The 12,028-nt window shown below is 42.8% G+C and overlaps 2 protein-coding genes across 4 annotated transcripts in view; one reads left to right on the top strand and one right to left on the bottom strand.

Annotated features, from left to right (window-relative positions):
• The first annotated feature begins 5,890 nt into the window (after positions 1 to 5,890).
• LOC124221739 (calpain-A-like) lies at positions 5,891 to 9,295 on the top strand. The gene is made up of 11 exons (XM_046631995.1): positions 5,891 to 6,170; positions 6,275 to 6,377; positions 6,453 to 6,647; positions 6,813 to 7,009; positions 7,158 to 7,458; positions 7,552 to 7,721; positions 7,917 to 8,155; positions 8,236 to 8,381; positions 8,682 to 8,896; positions 8,975 to 9,017; positions 9,116 to 9,295. Exons 1-11 carry the CDS (start codon positions 6,106 to 6,108, stop codon positions 9,152 to 9,154), a joined length of 1,713 nt encoding a protein of 570 aa, XP_046487951.1. The 5' UTR covers positions 5,891 to 6,105; the 3' UTR covers positions 9,155 to 9,295.
• LOC124221735 (uncharacterized) overlaps positions 8,739 to 12,028 on the bottom strand; it is a 38,574-nt gene continuing 35,284 nt past the window's right edge. For all 3 annotated transcript variants that reach the window (XM_046631987.2, XM_046631988.2, XM_069137277.1), the window contains 6 exons: positions 11,665 to 11,931; positions 11,419 to 11,583; positions 11,027 to 11,315; positions 10,697 to 10,934; positions 10,457 to 10,607; positions 8,739 to 10,373 (listed from right to left, as the gene is read on the bottom strand). In XM_046631987.2, the coding sequence (XP_046487943.1) occupies positions 10,128 to 10,373; positions 10,457 to 10,607; positions 10,697 to 10,934; positions 11,027 to 11,315; positions 11,419 to 11,583; positions 11,665 to 11,931 (1,356 nt within the window). In that variant the 3' untranslated portion in view covers positions 8,739 to 10,127. The remainder of the gene's footprint in view (positions 10,374 to 10,456; positions 10,608 to 10,696; positions 10,935 to 11,026; positions 11,316 to 11,418; positions 11,584 to 11,664; positions 11,932 to 12,028) is intronic.

The following is a 12,028-nucleotide window of genomic DNA, read 5'->3' as shown; positions in this document are numbered from 1 at the left end:
GCGGTATAATAAACTATCCCACGGGTCTGCGTATTGTCGGAAGTTTTTGAAAACGAAAGTTTGAGAGCAACCGTCCGATCGAAGGATATTCAAAAAATGTCTTGCTTATAGACGTTCTTTCTTTTTATCCTTTCGTTTTCAAGAGAATTTTACCTAAAACGCGCACCCAAGTCCTGAACTATCATGTGCATCATAGGATTTTTTGACACTTAAAAGCTGACTTATCGCGGGCCTCTTTCACAGCTGACCACTACTCGACGCCCGACAAAATTCGAGCTGATCCTTTACCAGTGCCCTTCAGAAGTCCCGTCGAGGAATCGACGTGTCAAGTCCGCGCTTCGGGCCGAGACGAGTTCCCGTCGGTTCCTTCCAATCAGCCGGGATACTACAAGCATCTGGACATATTTGTGAGCACCTCACAGCTCGCTCACCCGCGTTTCACGCTCGAGCAACAGAACGGCGTTGCGAGGAAGGACATCGTCACCTTCTACGACGCGAAGGGGACACCAAAATGCCGGGGTTTCGGACCGAAGAAGATGACGCCAATCGGATCTTACTTTCACCGCGATAAAACCGAGGCCGATAACGTCAGGCCGAAGTCTGTATGCAGGGTTCCGTACTCTGGTAAGACCAGCGAGTACGCGGCTCGGTTCGGTTCCACGCCGAGTGATATCGGAATATACCGACAAGATGAGATCCATTTCCCGTCGATTTTTCCATCCTCTTCCTTCGACATTTTAGCGGTTCCGAACATGTACTGCACGGAAAGTTGTCATCTCGGTACCGGATGGCCTCTGCGCGCATCCGTTCACCTTGGCAAGGTGAAGGGGACATTCTAACGTGTTAATACTTTGGGCTCCGATTTATCCATAAGTCTTTGTAAAGTTGTATGCTGCTCTTCTTTTGATAACGGACTGATGATATACTATTTTCTTCCTCTGCGTGTTCCACGTTCATACAGGAATTAGAGAGGTCATACGATGCAATAGAAAGAATTTCAACAAAACTAATAGAATGTCTTCAATGCAGCTTATGCATCAATATATATTCAAAAAAAAAAAAAGAAAACATGTTGCATCGCCGACGGTTCTACTTAGTATACTCTTTAATGTACGTACGTACGTATAAATGCCTACCTACTTATGTATGTATGTATGCATTGCGAACACCGTGAACGCCGCAGCACGTGCATTTTCTGCCCTGAATCACTGTCAAATTTGAAAAAAGTGACATGTCAGAGTTGTCAATCTCAACAAATCTGCCGGAAATTAAAAATATCCGTTAGAGTAAAAGCAGTAAAAATAAAGCAAATACCAAGTAAAAGTAGACATGAGCAGTCATAAAAACTAGGGTATACTTGTCAAGATGTCGTTAATGTGATCAGAAATATAAATTCAATGAAGCAAATTTTTCAATCCTGGATGTACCGGCCAAAGTACAACCTATGTTACTTTCCTGAATTTTCCGGATTTTCTTTGACAGGTATTCGAAGAAATGTCATTGATGTCTTGTGTAGCTGGATCTGTTCGATTCTAATCAGGCATTGCAATCAGCACACTTCGACTGACCGCCACGACGAATCACTTGCACTACGTCCAAATGAGCCGAATGGTTGGCAATCTATTGCAGGTGATGCGATAACATGGACGGTGCTCGCATGCACGCTCAACTCGTGTCATCACATGTGAGGAAAGATGAGAAAAAGGGAGCCGCTGACGCTGGTCCAGATAAAGACCAAAGAATAAACGTGGACGAACCGCTCTGGAATCAGGAATCATACATCGGTCGCTGGAAACATTTTGCCTTTATAACGGATTGCCGAACGATCTTTTACAACCAAGAGAGGCTGTGTGAGGCCAAGAAGCTTTGCGAGGATTACAAGTATTCAAAGATTATGCGATGATTATTACTTCTTTTCAAAACTGCATTAATCGGTACTATTCGATGCACGCAATGTTCTTCTACCGATTCCTTACGCCGTTTCTCAAATTACGGCGATGCCGGAATTAGAACTGGAAAGGAACCGACCGGGACAACGAGGGAAGACGTAATCTGGGCTAAGAAATTAAGGGACAGTGCGTTTCACCCGGACAATGGCCGGTTGACGAACGTCATCGGGAGGATGTCGTTTCAGCTACCAGGGTGCTTGTTCCTCACGGCTGGGATGCTCGTTTACTACAAGTACGAGCGCAGAATTTATTGTAATTTCAATTATACACTCAGTTCAGGATGAGTGAAGAAGGAAAGAATTTCTCCCGTTAGAACGACCAGAGGAATCGTCGGATGGCAGGTGATGAATCAGGGCTTCAACGCGATCGTCAATCATTCGAACAGAAACGCCCGGGACGAATATCAGGCCAATAAGAACGGGATAGCAACAGCTTTTCTTGTCGCCACAGCTGCCGGTAGTACCGCCGCGCTCACCTTCCGGAAGATGATGTCTTATAGAGGGGATCTGATGAAAGTAATATCGACGCGACGTTGAACACTGAGGCGCACTTCAACTTTCTCGTATACACCAAAAGACCGATGACTAGGCGATAGTGTAACATACCTACACAATTGTCTTTCAGCGTTGGACTCCATTCGTTGCGGTCGCAGCAGCAAACATGGTCAATCTTCCGATAATGAGGCAGGATGAACTTAAACACGGGGTCGACGTTGGCCCGAAGGACAGTGAGAAGTCGATAATGAAGTCAAAAGTGGCGGCTCTCAAGGGCATCTCGGAGTGCGTCGTCACGAGGATCGTAATGGCGGCCCCGGGGATGATGCTCGTCCCAGTAATCATGAACATTGTGAAGCCCTACTGCTTCTACCAAATGCGACCTCGGCTGGAACTTCCGTTGCAGACGGCTCTCTGTGGCCTCTTGTGAGTTTATCGTCTTGCAGTCACTGACCTTCGGTGAACGTTCAAAGCAATAATGAATAACTTGCAATCTGTTCCCATCCACAGTCTCAGTTTCATGATCCCTACTGCCTTGGCGATCTACCCTCAGAGAAAGTAAGATTAGTCAAATTGTTCCACTTTATTACCGTGCTGCAGTTTGTTGGGGTAGTTGTTCTGTCCTTTACGTAAAGAATGTGTTTCAGCTCGATGCACGTTTGGACGATGAAATTGTGCCACGAGGAGTATGACAAGTATCAAGAATTGACGGGAGGAATTCCAAACAGAGTTTATTACAATAAGGGATTATGACCACGACAACGTCGATTCGTCGTTGGACGTTTTGTTTCAAAGTTTCCCCTTTATTTCCGTAATAATAGTCGTGAAAATCAGTGAAGAGAGACATTGCTCTCTCTGATATGTAGTGAATTCATAAGATAGGAAAATGCAGTATATGGATTTTTGAACATCGATGAAACTAAAAATATGTATCTGAAACATTAATTAATAACAAGTCTGTTTAAATCAACAATGTCAAATCGTGTCGGAGTTTCCGAGAGTTAGAAATTTATTTTCGTTCACTATGCCTACGTGTAATACTGCTACTTGGTCCGTAAATGTTATCGCACGGGAATTCAAAATGTTTTCAAAGAAACTTATCTAAACTCCTAGACTAATTAGCCTGTTCAGCTGTGCTTCTCAACAGGGTGATCGCAATTTGATCTAATACGTTTCAAAGATATATGTTTCATAAAAGAAAAATCTTACCCAAAAGGCGAGATTTCTGGCTCGAGTCCAACAGGTTGCTTTTTTAATTTTTATTTCCTGTTCATGTAACACGGGAAAATTTCACTTTTCTGATTCTTCATGCTTCCGAAACTTCTATGATAAGACATAATCATCGCAGAGATTTAGAAAGCTTGAAGAATCAGCTTTGAGGATCTATGCGTGAATTAGAGAAAACTTTTAACGAAAAGTGAAGTCTTCGCATGTTAAATGAATAGGAAATAAAAATTAAAAAAGCGACTTGTTAGACTCGAGTTCGAGAGCTCATCTTTTGGGACGATCGTAATTATTAATTTGTCGCTGCGTGGAAATTTGAAACTTATCACGAGCCTTTGGCTGATTACACAAAAATGAATCTCGCAATGCGATGATTAGCATTCACGACAACTTAATCTGAGATATCCAAGGCTTCATTCAATATTACCGTTGATTGATTCGTGTATAATTTTTACTTCTACTGATTATTATCACCTTGCTTCAAAATCAATGACTCACGTTTTAATGATATCTCAACAATACTTGTACATTTTACTGATGAAATAAAATCTGGTAAAACTTTTTATCCATTGCATATTCTGTATTTTAACCTATATCATTCGTAGCAAGATAAGACATGTATAACAAAAGCGCTGATTGCGAAAATGGATTATGAATGCGAATACGCATCAGAGCCCTTACATATCAGACTGCACGACGACTGATACGTGCAAATCTTTACCTACAATAATTAAAATTCTTCAGCAAACCCTTGGGTTCGAAAGCATACTTGCACTCCGAGTCAATCATCAGATTTGGAAGTTATTTCGAAACAAGCCTCTGACATGGTTGTAGACAAATCGTCATTGTCTCGTAATCTTCTCTTTAGCCCTGATTAATGTGCGAGCTGCAATATTATTCAATATACGATCAGTTTTAGACAAGAATTTACTCATACGCAGATTTTAATAAAAATGGAAGTTGATATTGTAGGAAAGTGTGATTAAAATTTGTCTCGTTGCTGCATGCAATTTTAGAACTCATCGAATTCTGAAATAATTAAAAGAAACTCAATTTCCTTACGTATTTAATAATGTTGGAACTAATACAAACTAGCTGTTTGCGGTTGATTAAGTAGCCGCGAAATTCGACTCGTAGTTATTAACTTGTTTTTGCGTGAAAGTATGAAATTTATCTCGGGTCCTTGGCTGATTAAACTAAAATAAATTCCGTAATGCGGTGATTTGCGTTTAATTTAAAGCAAACCACCCGTTTTCGGTTTCTAACCTGAGCTGACCTTCCATTTAATGCCACCGTTCGATGCCATCCGTTTATAGGTCACCGGAGTTCGAATGCCTGCAGGAACCAAACTGAATAGATAAAAGTTTTTGAATCTAGCTTGGCTCTTTATTTTCGAACGTGACAATTATTGTCCCCGCAACTAATTACCACCCTCGTTCTCCAAGATCCGAAACAGAGTTTCACGATTCGCCACAGGGACAACTGCCTAGTTACCCTAAATTTAACAATGCTCATCTTCTTTCTCTAATACGTTGCTTGATTCCCTTCCAAATATGGAATTACGCTCGGGATTGCTCATTTCCAAGTTTTATTTCCGGCTCCATGAAAACATTACCATGATGTGACAAAGCTTTGCACAAGATAGCGTAATGTTAAATACAAAATAAAATCGATTTTAGCATTGACACTTATCATATTATTCTGGATATGAGATGAGATGAGTTTGTGGACCACTTGAATCCAAACTGTAGGTCGGTTCATTTTTAACTAAGAATTTGTCAAACCTGGATATTGATTGTAATAAAACTTGATGTCGCAAAAAAATGTGATGAATGATAATCTCGCACAGTTTTTTTTACTCCGACTGACCAATTAAAAGCAGCTGGAGAGTATATTACAGTGCTTCAGATGCGGACAATAGTCTGGTGATTTCATTTCCTATTTTTGTATTCCATATATAATAATTCTCTGCTTAATCTCCTTCTCTTCTCGTGTAATTAATTCTCTACCGCAGATGAATAATCTCGAGCTTATCAAAACGCCTTGATTAATTAGGCACGTGCAAATTTCGCAACTTCAAGATTAATATTTAGCCGCTATTAAAGTTCGATAGTTGCGTTGCGGTTTTCCTGTTTACGGTTTACGAAAAATCACAAATTCTCGGTTGCCAAATGCTATATAAAGCTAAATTTGGTCACATTCTTAGGTAGTTTTGTTTCCCGTTATAAGCTTATACAGTTCTCCTTATTGTGAACCTCTGAAAAGTTACGAAGGTTACAGAAGCTGCGTTGTGCTATTTTCATACAGATTTCAAGTATCTGCACAAACGATTACTGCGATTCTCATCTGTTTAACTATAATATTCACTATCGCAAGCCAACACCCTTGATTCATTGTATAACAGTGGGGCAGGTTTTAATAGATTTTGTACCTGCAGAATGTCCGGTGACTCTACCAATTCTCCGTTCGAGTATTGCAAGAAGACTTCGGAAACGCTGAAGCAGTAAGATTTCGAAGAACTCTCTGTGGCATGCAATGTTAAATGATACAAAGTACTTGAAAGAAATAATTGGATTTGCATGGACACTCATTAGTATTTATTTCCAGATGCAAAGTCTATGACTGTGGGGAAGCGTTCGGTAACCTACTTGTTCAGCATAACGTTTCAGAAGGCGGATTCGTCGGCGCCAACGTGACCACGATTTTCAAAGTTTGTTTAACCGAGTATTTTGGATTCCTTCTACGAACTGTAACAGATTACCGATATTCATTCTGATTTTATCAGCTAGGAGAAGAAGGTTCTGGCATCAAACCAAGAGGACCAATTCAAGATTATGATCAACTCAAGAAGGAATGCTTAGCTTCGGGAAAATCGTTCGAAGATCCATTATTTCCAAGAACGAGTACCCTAAGTGTTCCGAGAGCCGGTTATGACAACGCAGACATAGTTTATCGTGACATCGCATGGATACGAGCCAAGGCGAGGGACAAATCTGATATGCAAATAATTTCCGAGAAAATATATATATATAGTATATAACTGTTGTTCAGGCCACACTTGATACTTTCACAAAATTGTTCGTTTCAGCCGTTTTCCTGAATTTCACAATCGATTTGATATCTTCCAATATGCGCTAATTTTCAGGATATCCCTAAAGACAAGCCGGCTGAATTCGTCGTTGACGGAACATCGCGGATGGACATTGCGCAAGGGAAGTTGGCCGACTGTTGGTTCCAGGCGGGTCTGTCCGCTCTGGCAATGAACCCTATCTTATGGTCCAAAGTTGTTCCAAAGGGTCAGAGCTTTCGCGAAGGGGAATACGCCGGAATATTCCATTTCAGGTATGCGACAACTTCCGGCATCCACCTAACTTCGAGGCGTGTAGAAGTTTACACGCGTTACAAAAAACGCATACCGTATCGTAAAATGAGGTGAAATTTAAGCAGGTAAGCTTTTTCGATCCTATTTCACGCACGTCTTCGTACACAGATTCTGGTATTTTGGAAAATGGGTGGACGTCGTGGTTGACGACTACCTGCCAATGTTGTGGAATGGATCGCAATCAGTTTACGCACATTCGACCGAAAATAATGAATTCTGGTGCGCGTTGCTTACGAAAGCTTACGCCAAGCTCTACGATGACTGGGGTGCCGTCAACTGGGGAGCGTGTGGTGAAGCCATGGAAGATTTCACGGGTGGAATTGTTCGCGTTTACTCCAACGATGATGAAAACTTGTTCAACAACTTGCTGGATGGGCAGGAAGAAAATGCTCTCATGGCATGTATGCGGGTAAGTGCGATTGGCGGATATCTGAGACAGTGAATTATTATTATTAATGTTTTCGAGTAGAGGAAAATATAACAAGAAAACGTATAATCACAGCCAAGACTCAACGATCACGGACCCGGCAATGAGGCAGGATTATTCGAAGGCCATGTGTACACTGTTACAAAGGTTTACACGAATTACGTGGATGGCAACGATCGAGTCGAGTGGGTGAGACTGAGAGACCCGTATGGCAAATATGAATGGACCGGGGAGTTGAGTGAAGGGTAAGTATATTGGATTGATATTCTATCCGTAGATTAGAGAATGCAAATGCAGCAATCAGCCTTGGTGATTACTGTTTATCACGTGACGATTTGAGTGTAGCAGGTACCTGCTACTTTGGAGTATTGCTAAAAATACTGTTGGAAATGCTGTTAATCCCGCGACTAAACTTGAGGATTGATTTGATTGTCGGACAGTTCGCGTGAGTGGAAAGAAGTACCCGAAAAATTGAAGAAAGAACTAGAGATGGTGACAAAACGCGACGGTGAATTTTGGATGCCTTTTAAAAAATTCAAGAGTTTCTTTACGATCGTCGAAATTTGTTACATCATCCCAAAATCTTTGACAGACGGTTCTAGTCGCGAAGGAAAAACTGATTGGCAAGTTAAGGTGTTTGAAGGAGAATGGTTACACGGAGTGACGGATGATGAATTATGTAAGTACTAATTCGGTTAACATTTCCCCCGACCTTTTCTCAGAATCTGATTTTATACTCAATCATCAACACTCTTTAAGCGTTGGCCGATCGTGTACCGCAGTATCGCATTACGGTAAAACCAAGGGACAAGGAAAGCGAATGCACAGTGGTCGTAGCAGTGATGCAGAAATATCAGAGGATAAAACGTGCCGAAAATCGAAAGATTGGTTTTGAAATTTACGAGGTACGTTTTAAGTCGGTTTGATTTAAAAATATAATGTTCATATGTGAAGTATTCAGTGGCAGAGTAGCCTAACCCACGTTGTCGATAAGGCTAATTTTAAATGGCTTAGGATAGTGAGAGCGAGCCTTATCGACAACGTCGTTTAGGCTATTCCGGCACTGTACTCTCCATATATCCACGAATCACTGTTCATGAAAGTATACGTACGAAGGGTACAATTTATAAATTATATCTACGATCTAAAAGTTCTGCACAAAAGCGTAAACGAAAAATTATTAAGTTTGTGATATTTTCCAACAGCTGAAGGATCCCAAAAATTTACCAAAATCACTGAGCGTTAGATTTTTCAAAAGGCACACTCCGGTGAATAAAAACTGGGGATTTCCACGGCGCGAGATCTGTTACTCGGTGCAACTGAAAGCCGGTACTTACTGCATCGTTCCGCAAATTTGGCGTCCTCAAGGAAAAGAAGAATTTTTACTTAGAGTCTACGCTCGCAATTTTGCCGACGACAAGTGAGTAGCAATTTTTATCGCAGCAGTCAAGTCCATTTCCTCTGGCAAAGTAGTCATTCCGTGATATTTTCCATTCAGAGAATCCGACGGGGAAGACGGTACCGATGTGGTCGACGAGGCGGTACGTAAACTCGCTAGTGTTTCTCGAAACATTGTCGATTGCAAAAATGGTCGACGAAATAACACTGCATGAAATTATGATTATGAATAATTTGGCAGGTACCAGAGCTAGGACCCGTACCGGATGAAGACGCATAGCATGGTGGTGTCGCTCAGAAAAGAGCCAACGATAGTTTAAGTGAATTTCTGGTGAAATCACGCATTTTTATAATAATCTATCGAATGTTTGATAATGTCTGTCACTCATTACTGTTGAAATAAAATATTTGCAAAATTTAATGACTTACTTAAATTGTCCAATGAAATTACAATGAAGGCAACGTCTGATCCACCGAATCCCGGCAACATATCTGTATTATTGTTCATCATCGGAACGGTATTCCGACGACTTTGTGATTAAACGTCATTGGGTTATTTATTCAATAGTACAAACTGCAATATGATATACAAAATTCATTTCGTATACCTCCTAACACTACCAATTTTTGATTACAGTTCATTTCTTATCCAGCTGCTTCTCGTATTAATACACAGGTATATGCACATTTACGTACGAGTACGTACTATGAAAGTTATCGTTATGTACAAACAAAAGTAATGTACGTGGCTTGAAAAATGTAAATTAGATAAATAGTGTGAAGGTGATGAAATGAGGATGGGAGGTTGGATAATGTTCACTAGTGAAAGTGGTTCAAGAAGAAACGGGGTGAGGGGGGAATGAAAGACAAGACAATCAGCGAAAAATTGCGAGACGATAAAGAATACTAAAATCAACTTCGAGATTATTCTCCCATGTTTTTCGCGTACAGTTCACGAACAATCTTCGAGAAGAAACATGAGCTAAATTACAAAAGAGATTACGGAATCGGCGCGATTCGCGGGTAGAAACTTGATTTAAACCGAACCGCGACGGCGAGTATTCAATTGGTTATTGTTCGTTAAAATTCTTCGAAATAGTCTATCAATACGATTTTGTTCCCTTAATAAAATTGAGCATTATTATAATATAAATATATACTATATCTATGTGTAAATTTGTGTCATTCTTCAATCTATATGTAACGTCACACTGGTAAATTTCATTTTTCGCTCCCTCTATAACCCTGCCAACTTATTTCCGCAGCTGGGCATCCAAAAGCATCGAGGCCTCGCACATGATCTTTGCGCTAGTGCGAACGAGGAATAATAGGTGATACTCGTCGGTGACGGCCAACTGTGCCCTCGCCTTGACCAGGGCGTGAAGCACCGTCGCTCGTTCGAGGTCGAGCCACCTTTGCAACGTCATTTCGCGGTCTCTCGGCCCTCCGAGAGTCACGTCGGCAGGACCCCAGAGGGAGAACTCGAGGACGGATTTCACCTGTAGAACATGATATTTTTATATTGACTCAGGCATCCGGATGGACGGAATCAAGGTCGGCGTCGTATTTTATATCCCATTACCTGAGACAAACTGGCGGTTCTCTCCCGCTCCAACAACTCCTGAACCAATGGCAGCCTCTTGGAAAGCGTCAGCTCCCGAAGAGCCCGAAGAACGCACTTGCACAAGGAGGCCTTCCCCTGTTCCCATTCCCCATTGGTGTCCGAGCTTAGGCTGGACCATGAAAAAAGAAGATTGTGAAAGAGAAACTTGAGTATCGAGCGATTCGACCTATCCCTCTATCCTGAAACGATTGGGATCACCTTTGAAGGAGGTAGAGTCTGTAGCAAGCGTCCTTGGCTTCTCGACAGAGGACGGCGTTACTTAAGTTTATCGCTGCCTCCTCCACCCCCCGAGCTTGCAGATTCTTGAAGGCGTTCACCAGCTGCAAAAGGACGAAGGACGCCTCTCTCACGAATCCTTCGTCACCCGTGTCTTTCACGGATCCGGCGAAGGAGTCGATCGTTGTGACCTGAAGATGGGGCAGCACCGAGATCGTGGCTACAGTAGGAAAACAGAGAGCGTTGGTAAAGCATTGTCACCGTGAGACAAGGGCGTTACTATCCGTTGGGCACGGGAAAAAGAAATCTCACCCTCGACGTTGCCGTTCCAGCCGTGATTTACTATTTTCTTGGCAACAAATTCCGGTATCGTGTCGGTGAACTCGATTATCGGTACGAGATTGAACTCCTTCCGCGATACGTGCAGCGTCAGATCAAGCGCTACGCAAATCGTAACCGAGTTGCCGTTCCACGAAGCCGAGTAAAACACCCTCCTTCCTAACGGCAGCGACGAATTCTGATCCAGGACGAAATCCGACAGCCGCAGACTCGCCGTTTTCAGACCTCTTAACGCGGGTGGGATTCCGGATGTTTGATTCAGCTGTTGCAAAGACGGTATAATGACGCCGATTTCAGAGCACAGGAAAGAAATTTTACGGGGTACTCATCTCCAGCGACGAGGTGCACACAGTTCGACTACTGACCTGCTCCAACACCTGAGCCAGAGCTTCGTGGTTCGCAACAATGACGGCTCCGTAGTTGTCCTCGAGACTTCGATGAACGATGCTCCTTCCCCGCCGCTGTCTCAGCCTTCCGACCTTGGACTCGCATTCCTTACCGTTCTTCCAGTCCTGGTCGTCCTCCGGGCCCTGGAACAGAAAACTCGCGGTGTCAGAAATCAAGAAGCGTCCTACTCGTTCTACAGAAACGACGTTGTTACGCGATCTGACCTCGTCCCCGGTGCAAAAGCTGTACGGCGAATAAAGCTCGCTCTCTGTCTCGCTTCCGCAGTATGGCAGCGACGTCGATCTGGTGAATGGCTGATTGTGGTAGGCGAAGTCGGTTCCAGGATCGAGAGCACTGCTGTCCGACTTCCTCTTCCCGTTCACCTGAAAAGCTCCCTCACGACTCGCCGCTCCGTGTCGAAGATCGAGGGACGAATCGCACTCCGGAGAACTGGAGAGGCACTCGTACGCGTGGTTGTCGTTTGACAGATTCTGGCAACAAGAGGAGGAGGCGGAATTTGAGTTTCGTCGTCTGGGGAATGACGCTCACAGCTTTTCTCAGTCACGGAGCGCGGATAGCACGGAGACG

This window comes from Neodiprion pinetum, chromosome 6 (genome assembly GCF_021155775.2).
Source record: "Neodiprion pinetum isolate iyNeoPine1 chromosome 6, iyNeoPine1.2, whole genome shotgun sequence".
Taxonomy (NCBI): Eukaryota; Metazoa; Arthropoda; class Insecta; order Hymenoptera; family Diprionidae; genus Neodiprion; species Neodiprion pinetum.
This window is presented reverse-complemented; position numbering and strand designations above follow the sequence as displayed.

What these genes read in the sequence shown, in the direction of transcription:
- LOC124221739 (XM_046631995.1), top strand. Translation starts at nt 6,106, where the DNA reads ATGTCCGGTGACTCTACCAATTCTCCGTTCGAGTATTGCAAGAAGACT. An exon ending in TCGCATGGATACGAGCCAAG is followed by an intron (nt 6,648 to 6,812) that starts GCGAGGGACAAA and finishes GCTAATTTTCAG; the next exon opens with GATATCCCTAAAGACAAGCC. An exon ending in CCGATGTGGTCGACGAGGCG is followed by an intron (nt 9,018 to 9,115) that starts GTACGTAAACTC and finishes ATAATTTGGCAG; the next exon opens with GTACCAGAGCTAGGACCCGT.